Source organism: Scleropages formosus, chromosome 24 (assembly GCF_900964775.1).
Source record: "Scleropages formosus chromosome 24, fSclFor1.1, whole genome shotgun sequence".
NCBI classification, from domain to species: Eukaryota; Metazoa; Chordata; class Actinopteri; order Osteoglossiformes; family Osteoglossidae; genus Scleropages; species Scleropages formosus.
The window spans coordinates 16,253,117-16,272,684 of NC_041829.1; the positions used below are offsets into that span (position 1 = coordinate 16,253,117).

Here is a 19,568-nt window from a genome sequence, read left to right on the forward strand (position 1 = left end):
TGCGTGACCGCTGGGGAGACGATTATAGGCACGTTCTTCGCCTGCTATACTGCTTTCGCCTCCAAACAAACCACCTAGCCCACAGACACGTGAATATTTGAAAGCATCCCCAGGAGGAATATAGCAGGGTTGGAATCTCTTAAAAGAAGTACGTTACAAGCCAGTAGTTAAAAATAATAACAATAAAATAACTTGGAACAAAAGAGATGAGCTCCTACTCCCAGGCTGAAATGAGCACATACTATTCGTGCGTTTTAAAAGCCTTCAGTTGGATTCGTAGGCCTCTCATGGTAAGTAAAGAATGCAGGAAGGCAAAGTCAAGAGCCAAGGGTGGAAACACCTCAAAAACCCTCCAATACTGGATTTTTTTTATTTGTTTAGCAGGCAGTTTTCTCCCCCGAGAGGTTTGCATATCTTTAAGTTTTACGTCTATGGATATTTTATATACAGTTGGATACCTACTAGAGCATATCTGGGTGTTTTCTCGTGGGTACATCAGTGGTCCTCAGCTGCAACCGTAGCTTTAATTTCAGCCTTTACTCTTCCTGCTGCCACTGTTCTGTGATTAACTTTTTGAGAAAGCAGAAAATAAACACGTAAACGGTATCACAGCAAGACGGATGTAGAAGGCAAGGGCAGCGCACTGCTCGAAAAGATGTAGTGCAGCACAGGCACATGATTCAGTGGGTCATTAAGCGGGGCGGGAAGGTGAGACAAGGGCTCTGTGAACGACCAGGAGACACTGGCCATTTGGGCACGGATGAGATATACGGGCTGCTTGGCTCACCAACATCGCTGGAACCAGAAGCCCGTATCTCGTACGTACTGTAACTCCACAGCCACTTTTACTGAAAAGTTAGTCGATAAAAGGTTAACACTAAAAATGTCCATGATTCATTTGCTGGTTTTAGGTCCTCTAAGAATGTGCGATACAGCCAAGGAATATTTACTAGGCCTTTTTTGCTTGAATATGTTAATTGACAGTGGACTGTGCGGGGTGCGGTGGCACGAAGGGTTTAGCTAGTGCCGACTGTGTGGGGCATCTGGGGTTCGAGTCCTGCTTGGGGTGTCTTGCGACAGACTGGCGTCCCCTCCTGGGTGTGTCCCCTCCTCCTTCGGCCTTGCACCCTGCATTGCCGGGTTAGACTCCGGCTCGGGACGAGTGGTGGTTGCCATTGGCTGGACGTTGGACTGTGTTAGAATGAGGGGTTGCACAGATTAGTCGATTTCTCGACTTTGCCGCTCTGCGATGATGCTTCAAGCCTGACGGCGAATAGTCCCTGATCCCGTGATTATGGCAACAAGAACACGGACGCCTCCGAGAAGACAACAGGTGAGGAGCCTGGTGGGTCATTGCAGCAAACCAGCAGCAGGTTATCAAGTGTGTGGAAAGACTTCGCTAAAGATGAAGCCTGTGCCACTGTCACTTGCGAAATATGCAAGTCCATCCTAAAGTACAACAAAAGTACAAGCGCAATCCACACACATCTGAAAAGGTATCTGCTAACGCTAGCAGAGGGATGGTATGTTACGTTCATTTGTTTTTTGATTTGAAATTGAAGAACAAAACGTGAATTACGATTCACTACATAGAGTTCATCGGAAGTCGCTTTGGAGAAAACGGTCTGCTAAAAAACGTAAACGTCTAACAAGTAGCCTAACCTGGACGTAAAAGTGAGCTTCGTCGGCGGTCTTTTCTTCGGAAAAAATGTCCACTCTGGAGCCATTTGCGCAAATGGTAAATGATATGATAGAAACCAGAGCAACGTATTCAGAGATCGCAGACAATCCAGTACAAGATGGTGCTGCGCGGGGTTCTTCTACAATGAGCGTCTGAAGATTTTGTGCGCGGCCCAACACTCTCTTGTTGCTTCTCAAAAGCACTTAGCGATCCATATGAACTTATGATCAGTAACTCGGAGCGAAGCCGAGGTTTCAATTTGTTTAAATACGGGTTGTTCAAGACTACCACAAAACGAAATAACTCAAGGTCAAAAAACTAGATGGCAAGAAACTCTAGATAAGGCATATTTTAAATATTTAATATTTTGAGTAAAAAATGGTTTTGAAACATAGTTGCATTTTTTGAGCCCGGCTATGAGAACACAGATTGTCGGTTGTCGCAAAGCATTCCCTTCTCCTGTGTTTTTATTCACGACATCATCAGCGATTAGTCAACGTCGACTCAACTTTCATCGCATGACTGTCGACTTGAAAAAATCTGAAGTGGCGCAACCCCTAGTTAGAACTAATTTAAAATGACTGGAAACAGAAATACATCATCTGCACGAACTCCTGCTCGTTGCCAGTTGCGGAACAAGTCATCCTGCCACGCGCAGCATTCCTCATCTCGTTATTGATCACCAGCGCTTCCGAACGCCAGACAGGAGCTGTTAACACTGTAGAAACCAGTTGAACGAATCGAGTCCCACGCTCACATTTTGGAGTGCTCAACAGTTCTTCATGAAGGGTTAACACATTACTGTGATAATGCGTGGATTGGCTTGAAGACGACGAAGGCTATGTGTCACATTTAATATAAATAAATAAACAGAAAATTAAAGCGCAATGGTGCAAAACGGAGGATCCAAACAAAAACACGCGAGCATGCAGGTGAGAGCACGGAGTGCCAGACCGCGGCTCGGAGCGCCGGTACCAGGTTCCCAAAGCGCAATACATCTCACGGTCTCTCTCACCCATCCACCTGGCGTGGGTTTCAGACACAGCCTCAGTTTACTGCACCGCACTGAATGTTCCTGGACAGAATCCAGCATCTTGGATCAGATCATTGGAGATCTGGACTCATCAAGAGTAAGTGGTATTAATAACCGTGAAGTGAAAAATCTCACCGGGAGACTGAATAACGTGGGAGGACTATATATTCTACCTTCGAAGAGTGTGTATATAATATATTATATATAGACACCATATATAAGAATAACAGAGTAACCAGCATCTGAAATGCATACAAAAATATGTCAGTCATGTATGTTAGGAGACTCCTTATTTAACTTAGTATCCCGCCCCCCCCCCAGTCCCCAGGGTGACAATACTGACACTTAATAACTCCGTACATTATGCGACAGAGCAAACAAAGAAACCAATATGAATTCTGAATAAGAACGCCTGACAGGATGTCATCGTTCTCACTGAATTTTTCCCAACAATAAAACTGTCAGGGGAGGGAAGATGCAAATACCAGTTATGATAAATGTCAGTACCCGGTTGGGTCGGTACTTGTAGAGCATGCGGCCAATGGAAACAAAGTTAGCGAATACGAGCAGCGCAACCGTCCAATGAAAATCAAGTATGGGTGGGTGGGTGGGCGGGCAGGTGGCGCTATTCCCGCTTCAACGTTAAGCTACCCTACAGCGTGACGCAGTTTCCTGCCCGACTGCGCTGTACAGAACAACGACTTTTGGACTTTGGGCCAAGTTCTCTGTCTTACTGTGACCGTTAATGACCCTCTTATTGCACAGGGGGAAGCTGCTTAACCTACTTGTCAATGTCAGCTTCATCTTCCTCTGGGGTAATTGGCTGATTAAATCTTTGCCTCTCCATCATAACAGCAGCATGGATGGAATTTCATGCCTGCATGGCATCGCTGAGAAGTTGGCTGGGCCTTGGGCTTAAGATCCTTATCCAAGGCAAACTCTTGTCATTAAAATGGACAGGCAGTAAAACTATTAATATTGACAGGTAGCAGGGATCAATCCGCTGTTACCTGTGCAATTTCAAATAAGCGGACCGGTGCAATTCAGGCCTCGCCCAACAAAGGCTCAAAATTTACCGCTCTGCCGTGCTGACAATTATTAGGGTTCCCCATAAATCTACTTTACCGTCTAGATGGCGGAGTGTAAAACTTTGGGGCTATACTTTTCCCATTTCCGCAACTGTCAGGCAGCATGCTTTAAAAGTTTTGATTTACCCTTTCACTCTGCAAATCATGCCACCGTGACCAGAATTTTAAAAAAATATAAAAATGTGATATGAAGCGTGAGATTGATTTAAAACCACTGCCTTCGTTTAACTGGAAAAACAAGCAGGTGACTTTCGATTGAACACGAGCTAGGAGGAAGGGTCAGGTTCCCCCCCCTTTCTTTTCCCCCCACCTAGATGTTGCCCTTCAGCACTATTCATAACTGCACCCCATTACCTTGCATCCACAGCAGTGAGGGAATCTTGGAATCTTCGAAGGAATCTACCCGGCGCGCACAACGGACGACTTCATCCGACACACCTATAACAGACATCTGCCCAAAGTCAGTTTTTTTCCAAAAAAATATACAGCATAAAAGTTGCGAAGAGCCAAAATGGCAAAATTTGATAATAATATGGGAGGAAATTCACTTGAGTGAACTTAACAGAGCTGGGTCTGCCTCCAAACACGTAACCCCGGAGACGAACGTTCTCAGTTGACCCTTTCGTCGAGACTTCCCCACCCTTCCTGAAAATCTTGCGTGTATTGCTCATATTCATAATTCAGCTTTTTATTAAGGGCTGCATTTCCGAGGAGGGCCATCTATACCGCATTCATAATTAAAAAGAACCGATCGTTCGTGTGACTCATGCGATCCCACGTTCAAGAGCATTCTGTTGACATCGCTTCTGCGCTGCTTGGCAGTCCATTCACAATCAGCCAACCCACTGACCACAGAATCTGGATTTTTTTTTTCCCCCCGTTTTTTTCTATTAAATAACCACCACACTGGCCATGCTTCAGTTCCAGTAGAAAGCATTGTCCTCGTGAGCTGTGGATCAGCTGCCTTGTCAGGTGTTCCCATTTAGCCTGACCTCTGCACCCCTCCCGTTGCGGCAGATCATCCGAGAGTCCGCCCGGTCGTAATGAAGAAGGTCCTCTTTGAAAGAACCGGCGATTCATGTCACGGTCCCAGACAAGCAGCACATTCTCCTGAAGGGAGTGCAGTGCACCGAGCTCTTGAAAAGGAGAGCCATCTCATTCTGTAGGTGGCCTCACCTTCGCAACCCCCAGGAATGCCAAAGTCAAAGCCCTCTGCTAGAAGCGAAAGGTCTGTTCCGGAGTCCTCGGGGCACCCCGAGAGATGTCCAAGTGCCGGAAGCAGTCAATCACGGCCCTGCCGCACGTAGAGATGGCACCTTCAAACAGGCTCTCCATCTTTCCAGCCTCCGCAACGCGAGCCCTGCCGGCAAAGCCCGGCATCTCGGTAATAAAACCTTTGCAGCTCACACTCATGTGATTTTAATCTCCCTCACAGCCCCACGAGCCCATTAGAGCAGCGAAATAAAAACACTCTGTCTGCAAACTGTCCTTCAAAGCTAATGAAACTCCGAGCTCTTTCTTAATGAGCTGTTAATTCACAAAAAAGGTAAATATCATCTTTCACCCTGTTTACGCTCGCACTTTCAATGTTCGACACAGCATCGTGGATGAAGCCAAGCACGTTGCGGAGCGTCTCTTTAGCACCTTCAGCGTGGTCGGTGGAGTGCGACCTGTCAAAAACAGCAGACTTGTGCATTACGGGGGGAAATATTTCGGAAGCACCTCCTGTTGGTGACCTCTACATGGGGGGGAAAAAAAAAAAAAAAAAAAAACCATCATCATATTGGACATAAATTTCATTCATGAATACATATGAATAGGCTGCAGTGACTGCTTGGCTGAGGATGTCTTTCATATTATTGGTGGGGGTCGATCACCCTGAATAAAATACAAATGAGACGATTTTAGTACGAACGACTAATTAATCTGATGTTTTTCTCAAAGGCATTTTTTTGATTTGTACACTAAGCAGGTTGTATTTACCCATTTCTACAGCTGAGTACTTCAGTTCAGGATGAAGAGCTTGATCAAAAGGAACAGGGGTTCGAAAATGGGTCCTTCAGCTGCAACGTAATGACTCCAACTACTACGTCATCTACCGTTCCTGCTTTTAATTTTTATTTTTAGTGCCAATAATTTCAAATGACGCTTACCAAAATACATTTGCGGCTTTGGATGGCTCTGCAGCTCCTCGCTTGACGGCAAAGCTCAACACGCGCAGACGTTCTGACCATTGGGTCACTCCGCAGGACGGGTGGATGGCGCTCACGTGCGGTAAATGGAAGAAGTCGATGTCACCGTGCATTTGCTGCCATCTTTATTTAACTCACAAACACAAACGCAAACAGAACAGGAAGGAATGAGTCCAGTACGCTTGCTTTCTTCACCCTCATCTCCATATATTGTTTAAAGTGCATCTGATTTTTTTCCTTGTTATAACTTAGACAATTGTTACATATCATGTATACATGTACACCTATAACCATAACCGTATGTTCTTGGGTTTCTCACAGTATTGCACAAATTATACAACAGGAAGATATGAGGATGCAACAAAAAAAAATAAAAAAAAATAAAAAAAATACAGCAGTAAACCTGAAATGAGATTGGAATAATTTAAGTGATTGAATACACATTAACGCCTCTTTAAAGTGTCCAGTTTGTCTCTGATGTTATCAGTCATCATCTTGCAAAGAAAGTTCCAGAAGGGAAGTCTGCACGCTCCAGAACAGACAGCTTGCATAGCGTAGTGTGTAGCACGCGTGGGAACGGGGAGCGGCGCGTGGAGCAAGTAATGCGGACACAATGAATTTCAGTCCTATGCAGGTGTGTAGAGTATATACAATACTGGTAAAGTCACTGAAAGTTACCGTAGTATTACACCCGCACTCCAGCATTTGTAAAGGTTCGACAAGAGTGCTGAGGCTAAGCAACACCAGCAATGGTTTTATTTTGTACCAAAAGGATACAATGCAGGGCTAAGTATCGTCTGTTGCGGTTTGGCAGCCTTTCACCCTATATGAACGGGGCACAGATGGTCAAGCGGTGCTGCAGACCCCCCTCCTCTCTTTCGCCAAATGAAGCATCAATTAAGCAGGACGCCGGCGTTCATCATACTGCACCAGAAACGCCCCACGATACCCAGTGACGACGCCATGGTGTCCGTCTGCTACCCCGGGGGCACATGCACCGCAGCGGCGCCGGAGGGGGGGGGGGGCTGGCCTCAGAGTGCGAAAGATAAATAAACGCCTAATGAGATAACAATAACCATAAAGGAGACAAATGATAATGAGCAGCAGACATGTCCTGCTGTTTTACTTGATGTGTTGTAAATTGGACCATTCACCATTTCCAGCTCAAACTCTTAAATAACAATGGAGAAAAGATGGGGGGGGGGATAGCTCACACATTACATCTGAAGTCAGGAGGACACGCGCAACCCCGTGAGATGCTCTGGCTGCCTCCCCCTCCCTCGCCGCTCTAAATTCACGCTCGGCCACATGCGCGCACACAATCCCACAGAGACAGCTTGATTGGTGAAGAGAGACAGTAAATCCCGATAATTTACCGCTCCCTCCGCAGCGATAGCAGGCTGTGAGCGACGGGGCCGGGCAAGTTTACGCATCTCTGTGGAGCACAAGGCTAGGTCCAGGATTCACCTCGTCACCTGGACATAATCGCCCAGAGGTTCTGCGGGGCTTCAAAAACCAGCCCACCATGCAAGTCAAAGGCAGAGAAGGAAAATAAAATGTAATAAATAAATTTATTGGGAGAAAGAGGGAAGGGGAGGGAGGAGAAGAAAAAAAAAAAAAAAAAAAAAAAAAAAATCAATCCCAGCTCAAACTGCAGAACTGAAACTCGGCCGTCTGGTCCCCAGCGTCACGACCGAACCGGTACCGACAGCCTCCCACGCAGCGCGTACATCAGGAACGGTTACGCGACCCGGTCGAAGAGCCAGTTCGGAACGAAATGCGTACGGTTCATCTTGAGGAGCGGGTAGGCAGAGGTCACTCGTCAGCTGCCGTTTCTCCCACAATGCTCTTCTCCAAAGGCAAAGCGTCAAAGGTACCTCCACCGCATGACATTTCAGACACCGACCAAATGCTCAAAGACTCAAGAAAAAAACCGCCTGTTTCTTCTCAGCACGAACTCCTCTCCAAGTACAGTAAGGAACACCATTAGAGCAGATTGCAAATAAAAAAAAAAAAAAAAAAAAAAACACTACCTCCTTTCTAAACACCTCCATTTCTGTTAAAGACTAAGCCCAAGGGCAGAGAATATCTAGCTGTTGATATGAAAACAATCATAGCCCCTCATCCAACGTCCTTTCCAATTTTTGCATATCATTTTAGCACGATACAGTTACAACAGAAATAACGCGAAGGAAGGCCGGCGTCAGATTTCGTGATGTAACTGAACTGTGGAAAAACGAGAACAAAGTGCAGAACTTAAACCGATAATAAATACCTCTTAATACAGAACATGGGGGCAGCGCAGAGACCGAAGGGAATGAGGAAAAACTCGAAATCCGAGGCCACGGTACTTTAGCCCGGGGAGCCCGTCTGATTTCTGGGTCTGCAAGGCACTGAAGCAGCAGCTCTTCCTGTGACTCTGATTGTTCCTCTTAATGCGCCGACAGCCTCGTAAAGCCTTGATTAACCCAAGGACCTCAGCCAGGGAATCATCACAACTTCGATTTTAAAATGTTTCTAATACTTTTGGGGAGAAGAAAAGGTCACGGCAGACGGCTCCTGACGCCGAGCTCCGCCGTGTTTACGGCCCGGGTCGACACGCAGGAGCAGTTTTTCTTCACTGGAACGGGGCCGAGGGCGGGGGGTAATTAATAAGACTAAGAAACAGGGATAATCTCCAAGCCAGTGAGATTTGCGCAAAGAGGGAGAAAAGATCACGCAGTAAAAATAAAAAAAAAAAAAAAAAATTAAAGGAAAAAAGGGGAAAAGTGTGCTGAAAAAAGGAAGTTCTACAACAATGAAGTACTCTTAAGCCTGGCTTTGGGGATCACCGAGCGCAAAGTCTCGATCTAATCTCCACCATTCGGGGAGGTAACAAGCTCCACTCCTACGCCGCTCTCTAATTACGCCTCATAATGGCTTGTGATCTGGGCAGAGCTGCAGCCCGGTGCCTAATCCTGCAGACGCGAACGTCCCCGGCATCCGTCGCCGTTGCTCAAGGGCCACGCTTTTTAGAAAAGGAGCATCGTATCCGACGCTCAGGGCGGACCCCGAGCCGAGTGAACGGAGCGGGCAGATTTAAGGGGACTGTTAAAACAGCGGCTTGCGCTTAATTGCATTCGGCAAACCTTTTACAGACCTTCAGGGCCCCAGAAAGCAGAGGGAGGGAAGGTCAATCAGGCACACAGAGCCTAACAAGCCTCCGATTATGGGCTGGAATTGGCAGAGCGCCGTAGAACATTTTTACAAGGTAACAGCAGGATGTCGATCAAGATCGCCGGGAGACCGAGGGCAACGACGAGGCGCTCTCATTGATGCTCACGACCGTCCGGAGTTACAGGACGACGGAAGATCCCTCGGTGAGGTCAGAGGTTCCAGACCCTGCAGCGTCCCGCGCTTTACCTCGTGTCCTCGCCGTGGTTCCGCTCTTGGGCAACCCAAAAGACACCTGTGGCAGTTAAACTAAGGAACATCTCATTAAACTCTGGTTTGATCACAAAAACCGCAGAACACAAGGGTCCTCGAAACCTGGCCCTGCAGACAGGAGTCCGCCCGCAACACCAGCACCTCACGACAAAGCCACAGGTAGGTACATCTGAAAACTTCCACCGAACGGTTCGGAAGAGCGCACACCTGCATACGCACCCACCCACCTCGGATCGATGCGGCAGGTAGCAATGACGGACCGCGCACGCCAGTTTCAGCTAAACCGTACCCCTGGCATGCACAATCGGGGTTACAACAGAGCCGTCCGGGAAGGAAACGTTAGGGCTTCCGACGACGTCGGCCTGCCAATTCCCAGCCTCCCGCGCAGTCCCGAGACGGAGCGCTAATCTCAGGTTTGCGCGGTCTTTGTTCGGCTTCCTTTGTTCTGCCAAGGACAAAGCAGCGGGATGAGGGACGAGGACGGAAGCAAAGCCTGCGAGGGAAGCGGGCGTCGAAGGAAGCCAAGCCGCTGCTGAGAGGGAACCGGGGGAGCGTGTGTGTCTCTGAACGAGAGAGTGTTGGGGGAGGCATTTCAGCGCACGGTTGCACACCAGAGCTTTGAGCAACTAGAGAGGAAGGTTAAATGGTGGAAACTAAACATCAACTAACCGGCGAAATCGTTTATTAATGTTCTCGTTTCCCACGTGGAGTCCCAGGGCAGCAAGAGACGGAGGGAGGGGCTGCATCTCGCACCACAGCGATCCAGCTCGAGGAACGACATCTAGTTAAAAAACTAAGAAGCCCTTGCTTGCGGTCTTTAAAAGGCCACCTTCGGGAGCATAGTAGGTACATTAAACTCCGCTAAGGCCAACAGCACAGTTTTACTACGTTATCTGATCGGGCCTCCTACCAGAGTCCGATAACAGCTAAGCTCCTCGGGCATGTGGAGGAGGCCGAAGCGAGATCTCAACAGAGGATACCAGCAAGAGTCACCGGTGGAGCACTTCTATACATCGGGCAGTCTGCTGTTAAAGTCTCCACAAGCCACAACGGCGCCGCATCGAAAACTACTTCTGTGTCATGTGGGGTTTATTATTCCGTCCTCCTCTTTTTACAAAATCGCCCCGTGGTGCACTATAGGGCCCCTGCTGGGACCGGCTTCATTTGGGATGCGTGTCAGACGAACGCTGCCGACCTTCGGGCCCTTTCTGAAGCTCTCCCGGGCAGGGCGCTCCCGGGCGTGACTGAAGAGCGCCGGAGGAAGATGCTACAAGCGCAACAGAGGGGCCCCGTACGGAACGGACGGCGCGCCATTGAAAAAACACACGTCTGCACGTAGGCAGCGCACACAGACAGCGCTCAAGCAGGACAGTCGCCAGGAGCGGACACACTCAAACACACAGGACGTTTCCGCTCTGCAACGAATTTATGATTTCTTTTCTCCTTTTTTTTTTTTTTTTTTAAACTTCTCAAAAGCATGGCCCGAGAATGCATTATACGCTCAGTTCAGCGATATAATAAATAATAATCAGTAACTATAAGGCTAGGTTTTAATCCCTTGAATGAGCATAGACAGCCTCACTTTTTTGGGGGGTGGGGGTGTGCAGTGTTGGGAGGGACAGCGAGGGGTCATGTTCTTGTGCCGTTTTGTTTATTTTTTAGTTACAGTTTTAGTGAATCTTTGGCTTGGGGAGGCGCGACTGGTTAGGAGGGACTTGCCCCCGGGTTTTGCCCAAACCACCTTCCGGTTCTCTCCCCCCGGGTTGCTCCCTTTGCCCCCGAGGGCGAGGGGGTCCGAGGGCGGACGGGTTCACGGACGAAGCTGTAGGAGCAGGGGGCCCGGAGCTGAAGCAGGGCAGGCCCCGGGAGGGCGGGGGCAGCTGCTTTGTTTTGAGTGGCGCTGCAGCACCCACACGGGTTCTGGCAACGCCCTCCATTGCCCTGACTCGCAGCGGGGCGCGTGTGGTGGAGGAGGAGGAGGGATAGCCTGGGAGCTGGGTGGGAGCGGGCGCCCTCTCTCTAGGAAATCGGAGGTGTCGGACATCGGCGTAGGGACCGCTTAGTGGGCGAGGGGGCTGTTCGACAGGTCCTGGGTGTCCGATAGCCCCGGTCGCCCCTGTGATGAAGGCGGAGCGTCCAGGCAGTTCCGCTCCATGATGCGTTCTGAGGCCGTGTGACCCAGGCGCCGAGCAAACAGCAGCAGCAGCAGCAGCGGAGTCCTCTAGGTCCAGGGGAGAACCGGACCCGCTCCTCGGTGAGACATCCACAGAAGCAGATCTGGGGACGTCACCGGGGTCCTCTGTTGAAGTTGTTCGCGTTAGTCTTCCCGAGGCAAGCTGCACGCTGGGACAAGGGATGGAAGGCTGTAGTACTTGAGGCTGAGGAAACAAGGAGCAGAAGATGGTCATTAAGAGGGAAGGTGGGGGGGGAGGAAAAAAAAAAAAAAAAAAAAAAAACTGCAAAATCACGATCGATTCTGAGAAATCCTCCCTCCCGAAGCTTTTCACGAATAAACATCACGTCCGCATACGGCCTTCCTGAGATGTACCGCAGCACAGCAAGTTCAATTCCTTCAAGCCTGCTGCTGCAGAACAGCATGGCAAGGTCTGAGCTCTTATTACAGCACAGGCAGTGCCAAGTTCAAGGTCTCCATGAGCCCGAGCAACTGGAAAGGCGTACGCCGACTTGGGCTACGCTTCGTCGAAAAGAAGCGCGTCGGGTTTGCCGTTGGCTAACAAAGAGAATGCAAGGTGACGGCACGCAGGGGGCACCGAGGTGCGCACGGGCCACAGCGGTCTGCCTGAGCGCGACCGCGCAAAGGTACCGCTCTTCAATTAGGGAAAGGTTAGTACCCGCGGTGGGCCGCCTACGAAAAACCGACCCCTTATTAACATTTAACGGTGCTCATTAAGCGGGGGAAACGCGGCGACTTCCTAGCCCTCTTGTTCCGAACCATCGCAGCCTCAGCCGGGGCACCTCAAACAGAATAATTCCGTCAGATAAAACCCTCCGCCTTTCGGACACCGAGGAGGCAGGTGGGGGCGCGCAGCCGCGAAGCGAGCGCAGGCTTTGAAGTGCATCCCGCGGTGCGATCAGAGAGCCTGGGCTATTTGTTGCACAGGGGCAGTCCTGGTGAAAGGTCCTCTAAATGGGAACCATAGTCAATGATGCCAACTCTAAACATCTCGGGCGCACAGAGCACATGGAATAAAGTGAAAGAATAAAAAAAGGTCCACGGTTCAAAAAGCAGTGGGTACGTCTTAACTCCCCGATCTCAATCTTGCGAGAAGACTGCAGCATCGCAGTTTAGAGCGGAAAAGGATCCCTTGGAGTTGTAACGAAAGGGTAAAAACCTGGCATACATCTAGCTTGAGACCTAAGAATGTGGTACGATCCACAACCATGGGGGGGGGGAAGCGCTTCCCTGCGCTGATGCCGGGAAGACCTCCCGATTGGCACACAAACGTAACTGTCTGTATAATATATGTCTATATAATCGTGGGCCACGCAATGGGCTTTGAGGTTTAACATCAAAGCTGATCCCAACGAGCCGAGCTCCTCGAGCCACCAGCCCATCGTTACCCATGAGTCCACGCGGAGGAGGATTTGCTGACCCACACCGCCACCTACCGATCATCTCGATGCACTGCAGCCCTGTTGAAATGAGCTGACCAGCTACGGCTCCAACACCTCGCCACCAACCGGCCTTGCGTCTTCAATCCCTTTCCTCTGCTGGCGGTCTTTAAATATTTAAGAAACAGCCCCCCCCAAAGTCAGCGTAACCCAATTGGAAAGGGACAGGTGGTGACGACAAAGGGAGGGCGACGAATACGCGTTCGTACCCAGTAGAACCAAGTCCTTCGCAACCTGTTCGGGGTTTCGTTCATTATTAATGACTGCGCACTCACATGAGGAGGCACCAGCTGATGAAGACAGACAACCGGAGAGCACCTCCTCAAACCGCACGGCAGGTGTTTCAAGGAGGAGCTCACCTTGTCCCGTTTAGCCACACCCTCCCCCCTTGTGACCAATCAGGGAGCCTGCCCCTCCGGAGGCCCCGCCTACAAGCCCAAGCTGGCCACCTTGCCCCGGAGCACCACGTTCAATAGGTCAACTCGCCAGCAAATGCCAATTCGCAAAACTGCGGCCCTGCCGTTTAATTTCATTCACTCCCATCTAAATTGACTCGAGGCCCATTTGAATAATGACAATGGATACCCACAAGCAATTCCACCGAGCACTCTGCTCTTTAAATGATAATTACAATAATAATAAAATGAGTGGGGGGGAGGAAAAAAAAGAACACCATCAGTCAACCGCGGACAAAGGGGGGCGAGGGGAGGGGAAATTAAAAATCATATTGAAATGCGGAAGGCATCTAATGCTGGCGATCTCGATCTCCATGAGGCGAAGGCGAAGAGGCCAAGGAAGGAGCCGTGATGCAGCGCAGCAGCCAGAACCTACACCGGCGGAGCAAGAGGAGGAGGAAATTAATCAAATTCCAGGATCGGGAAGCGTTCGTACCATTTGAGCATTGCGGATGATCATATTGCAACTTATTTTTCTAATGACGAGGCCCACCCATTACTGTTAGACACCTTATATGATGAGTTTTTGTTGAATTTACCTTGACATAAAACAGACTTCTTATTCTTTTTTGCACACGGGTAAAGTGAATCACCTGATTTAACATGTAAAATTATTTATTTATTTTTTTTTTTTATTAAAAAAGTATATATTTCCTGTCCTGCAGCGGAGCTGCACAAGAACAACATGTCCGCACCTCGCTAACCAAGAACACCAAGAGCCTTCCCTCCACAGCGAACACCGACTGATCGACTGGCTTTCGCTGCAAGGGCTTTTTTCCCCATCCACGAGGATGTGGAGAGACGAGGATACGGCAAGTAGGAGAGGCGAGGGGAGCAAAGGAGCGGAAGGGAGAGTGAAGTAAACAAAGAGAGGACGGGACGCTCAGGTTGCAGCTTGACGAGAACCGGCCGACTTGGGGGGGGGGCAACAGCTAAACAGCAGGGGGCGAAATGAGAGATGAACATGCATGGAATGCTGTCTGACACACAGCGCAGAAGAACAACGGCGATGTTCACACCGGTGGACGCCTGTCAAGGCGGGGAGAGGCATCAGCGGACTGCGCCACTTGGACATGGGCGAGGACAGGCACGGGTCATGCAGCAGGGCGGGACGGGACCGGGGAGGGTAATCGGAATGGACATGCTTCACCGTGAGGTTGCGGATGGTAGAGAAATCTGAAACGGTACTGTACCACGCTTTATCGCGGAAGAAATGCACTAGCTGCTCCACTCCTGTCCCAAGGCATTATGGGAGAAGCAGAAGGAGAGAAAAACAACAGGACAAGGTGGTCACAGGGAGATCGTCAGCCCGAGGGCAGAGGCACGAACGCACGCGAGCGCACGTCTCGCTCCCGATGGCGTGGCAAAGATATTCTCGGACACACACACACACGGACAGGAGATGCACAGCAAAGCACTTGCATAAGCACATCAGGGAACTATTTCTCACACACACACACACACACACACACACACACACACACACACACACACACACACACACACACTGAAATAAAGACGTCATTCAATCAAAAAACGTAAGCTGGTCCCCGATAATATTGATAAAGCAGTATGTATAAAAATATTCCATATCTGCTCTCCTCTGTGTCCCCATTAAAACTATTCATATGCAGCCAGTGGCGGGGGGGTGGGGATCTGAACTCAGAAGCGGTCCCCCCACCCTAGACCTCAAAATTTCACACAGGAGCCAGGATCAGTTCCTGCTGTAGTGCCCTTGATCGAGGTACTTTGAACCGGTACAGTAAAAATTACTCTGTATTAATAAGAAGTCATTGTACAAACAATGTTGTAAGTCACTTTGGACAAATGTGTCAACTACATACTATTATTGTTAATAATAATAAAAATCACTTTGAGACAAATGGGAATAACCTTGATTTTCTTCCCCATCGCACAGCATCGCGCACCACCTACAGTCCAGCGGAGAGAAAGCGCCAATCGACGCGTTAACGCGTCTCTTCGCCCCCGAGGGCGAGCGCGTGACTACAGCTGCCATCGATTTCAACGTTCGCCCGCGGAGCCGCAGCCTGGCGAAGGTGCAATCGGCGTCCTCATTAGATCCTACAAACGCACTACGCTGCGAGTGCGTACGTGTAGCTCCGCCGCTCAGGTATTGCAACAGTATGAATCGGAGACAAGAGCGGGGGGGGCGAAAGCATAAATAAAATATTTACAGATGCCAGGAATAGAGCTACATGTATCTGCAACAGAAGGAGGGGGGAGAGAAAAAGAGAATATGTGATTTGGTCTACAATAGGCCTGTGTGCTCAAAACGCAGCGCTGGCCAGCAGCACAAACACACTTTCTCCGCCTGACTGCTGCAGGAAGATGGATTTAATGCCTGTCGGACAACGGAAGTTGAGAAAAAGGGGAAACTTTTTTTTTTTTTTTTTTTTTTTTTTTTTTTTAAGTACTCGGTGCAACTTCTGATTTTTTTTTTACACGCTGTACCTGTCCATAGCAAAACCTTGCACACCAGTGCCCAGTCTCTCTCTCTCACACACAAATTGACAGAAACACGCAGGTGCTTGGGAGGAAAAGGAGAGACAGATGACAAAACTGAGAGCACAATTTTTAGCAAAACAGCTAAAAAAATATATATATATTTTTCTGTGTGTATATATATATATATATATATATATATATATATATATATAATATATACACACACACACACACACACACACACACACACAAATTGTATATATCATGTATTATATTATTCTCCATTACCTGAATAAAATGTTAATGTTCCAGACAAAGTCAAACAGGTACAACGTTATGGCAAAAATACTGCGCTCTCCTTTATAACCACATTTATGTAATTAATGCTGGGGGGGGGGGGGGGGGGGGGGCGCCAGGCAGTGTTAGTCACTCACTTTGTCTGTGGTGGGGCACATTAGGCCAGGAGGGTCCCTGGTACGAGCCCCGCCAGGGAGAGAGGAAAGGAGCAGGCAGCACACCCTGTGCAGAGAGAGAGAGGCGGAGAGAGACGGACACAGAGAGAGAGAGACGGACAGGGAGAAGAAAGGCGAAAAGGAGGTGTGATGCAGTGGAACAGAGACCCGCAGCCACACCTTGCTTAAGCCACTCCCCCAAATCCCTATTAGCTCCATCGTCTCGAAACCTCTGACCTCCACACACACACACACACACACACACACACACACACACACACACACACACACACACACACACACACACACACACACACACACACACACACACACACACACACACACAGAGAGAGAGAGAAAAGTAGGATGAGGTATGGAGTGTACAGTTAGATCATTAGAGGATTGACCCCCCGCACCCGCAGATGGCCGCACCCAACACACGTGCGGATGACGGCTGCAGGCCGACGCGGATGAAGGCCGGACCACCGGAAGCAAGCGCACACGGAAAATAAACCTCGTACCAAAATATGGCGGCTTTTTCCACGACTCGCATCGAGTTGCTGCGGGAAGCGTTTTGACCGAACACGTGGCGACGGCCACGTACGTGGCCAGGGGTCGGGTGCAGGGTCTGCGCCGCCTCCTTAGCTCCCGTTGTAATTTGCACCTCCCAGCCCCGGCAGCTGAGAGGGGGGGAGTCGCTGCATCTCACCCACTGTCGGCCAACAGATCATCCTCGGGGCGATTCTGGGATTCTGAGGAGCGGCGGAGGGGGTGCATGTGTCTCAGCGGCAGGAAGCACAGATGGAGGGACCTACAAGGACACCCCCGGGCGCAGCAGCGGTGGGGATGGGGTGGCAACCGCAGCTCGGCTCGTCTTGGGGCATTTTGTCACGATCTTTAAATTGGACAAATGCATGTTTGGAGGGGGAGTGGGCTGCAGAGGAGGGGGAGGGCGTACCCCCCGGGGAGACCAGCCTGTTTCCTGTGACCGACCGCTCCTCCTCCTTTCTGCCACCGCAGTTGGCTCAGGGAGAGGACAGGCCTCGCCGTTTCCCTGTATAACGCAATTACTCGTACCCTCCGCTTCACGGCCGTCGGGCCTGCGGCGTCGCCTCCAGGGAGGATGCGGGGGAGGGGAGAGGGGTAAACCATGTAAAATGGGAGCAGAGTCTCCTTCCTCCTCGGTGCGACATGTCTATATTTCTTCGACTAATGACCACATGATGATGCTCGCCTCGTCCCGCACGTTTCGTCACGACGCAGCGATCGCAGTCAACGTAATACAACCATTCTGCTAATAACACCACTGCATTAATTTGCATAATCATCGCAGCCCGCTTTCATGTCCTAATCATCATCAACCCTTCCTTCCTGCTCTACCAGTTATTTGTGCTGTAAACCATTTCAGAAGATGATACAAACATAAAATATAATCACCGAATGGTATCCCCTCCCTCTCCGTTGGCTTCCTGTAGCTGCCCGTATCAAGTTCAACGCTTCGGTTAAAGCAACAAGACAGTTGAGAATCTGTCCCCCGCCCCGCCCCCCGAAACCTTCAGGACGTGATCGCTGCCTGCACTGCACTCTTTCACCTCTGGATGCTTGGTGACCCCCCTAATAAAGATCCAAAAATCAAACTACACCAGTTCTCAGTTTAGTCCCAGATGTGGCTCCCTCTGTCCCTCGGAGCTGCTGAATCCCTCCCTTCAAAGAGTCTCAGAACTGCCTCTCAAATTCACCTCCCTCCTGATATCCTGTCAGCTTTCTAAATTAGTCCTACGACATCGGTTACTTTTATCAACATATTTTGATATTGCTACATCGCTTCTTGTAGGCATCCATTTGAATGCGCACTGGGAAAACGGCGTTATTAAACAAGTTGTGTTTCAATAATTGTGCGTCTCTAAGCCCTCGGTTGTGAAATGCACTTTTGTTTGCTCTGAGTTGTACATCACTCTGGAGAAAAGCATCTGCCAAATGCATAACTGTAACGTAATGGTTCTTGGCAAAGGCTGCGGACAAAGTCGGATAGTCGGGTGTCCCCTGCCAACATCCCGTCACCTAAGCTACGGTACGGCTCGCAGCCTGAGGAGAGCAACGGATTTGTTACCGCTGGTGCATGGTGTTCATTTGTGCCGTCTCAGTCCCAAAGATCAGACGTTTCAGGTCAACGGGGAGCATGTCTCCCACACCTTTTCTTTACAACGGCCATTTCATAGCGCCACCCAGTGGAGAGGATGACCAATGACTCCATCGCACCCGTTTTGAAAAGGTACCCGCTCCTCGGAGCAGCGCCTCCACCCTGGATCCCGCGCCAGGCGGCAGCTGATTATTATTTAGACCCGTCCACGATGTGTGTGTGTGTGTGTGTGTGTGTGTAATCCTGTTAATACTCTGTGTTTTGGGAAAATACGTCCATTCCTACATATGGGAACCCACGACCGCGTTCCACATTAGCATCGCGTTTCGACTCATCACCCAGGTTCTAATCAGCGTTCATACCCTTGAACAAGGTACTCACCCTGAATTAACACGGTAAAAATTACCCAGTTGTATAAAAGGGTTAAAAAAAAAAAAAAAAAAAAAAAAAAAAAAAAAAAAAAAAGCATAGGAAGGTTATGCAGGTCTTGAGAAAAGTGTTGAATAAAAGAATAAACAGCACACATTTGTTTTATATGGCATAAAACCATAGTGGAGTTCACACAAAGTGGTAACTGCCTTCCATCCAGTGATCAGGACACCTCACACTGCATGCGTGCCACCCCCCTACCCCTGAACCCTCGCCACACATCTGAGACGGCACGTCCCAGCAGTCGTCATGGGCCGGTTTACTAAATGCACGTACCCCTCCTCTTTACCTTGGACCGAGAGGCACAGCGACACCGAGAAGAAATGCTCGTGCTATCCCACGCCACGGTCTCTGTGAACTCCAACCGTTTCGCACGGAAACGAAAGGTGGCCCGACAAAAAGAGGGCGACGGACAGAATGCCGCGCTTTAATTTCCCTCCACCGGACTTATCTCCGCGTGCCGCCTGGCATTCGGCGCTCTCGGCGCACAGGAATTCAATTAGCGGCACGCAGCGTCGCCCCCGAACCCTGCGTGCCATTATAGGTGCGAGCGCGCCTTATCTCCCGCTCCTT

The 19,568-nt window shown here is 49.6% G+C and overlaps 1 protein-coding gene across 1 annotated transcript in view; it reads right to left on the reverse strand.

Annotated features, from left to right (window-relative positions):
- Positions 1 to 11,081: 11,081 nt before the first annotated feature.
- The window catches only part of LOC108939701 (serine-rich coiled-coil domain-containing protein 2-like), a 48,916-nt gene continuing 40,429 nt past the window's right edge, over positions 11,082 to 19,568 (reverse strand). The window contains exon 10 of the mRNA XM_018761256.2: positions 11,082 to 11,798. Coding sequence (XP_018616772.2) covers positions 11,091 to 11,798 — 708 coding nt within the window. The 3' untranslated portion in view covers positions 11,082 to 11,090. The remainder of the gene's footprint in view (positions 11,799 to 19,568) is intronic.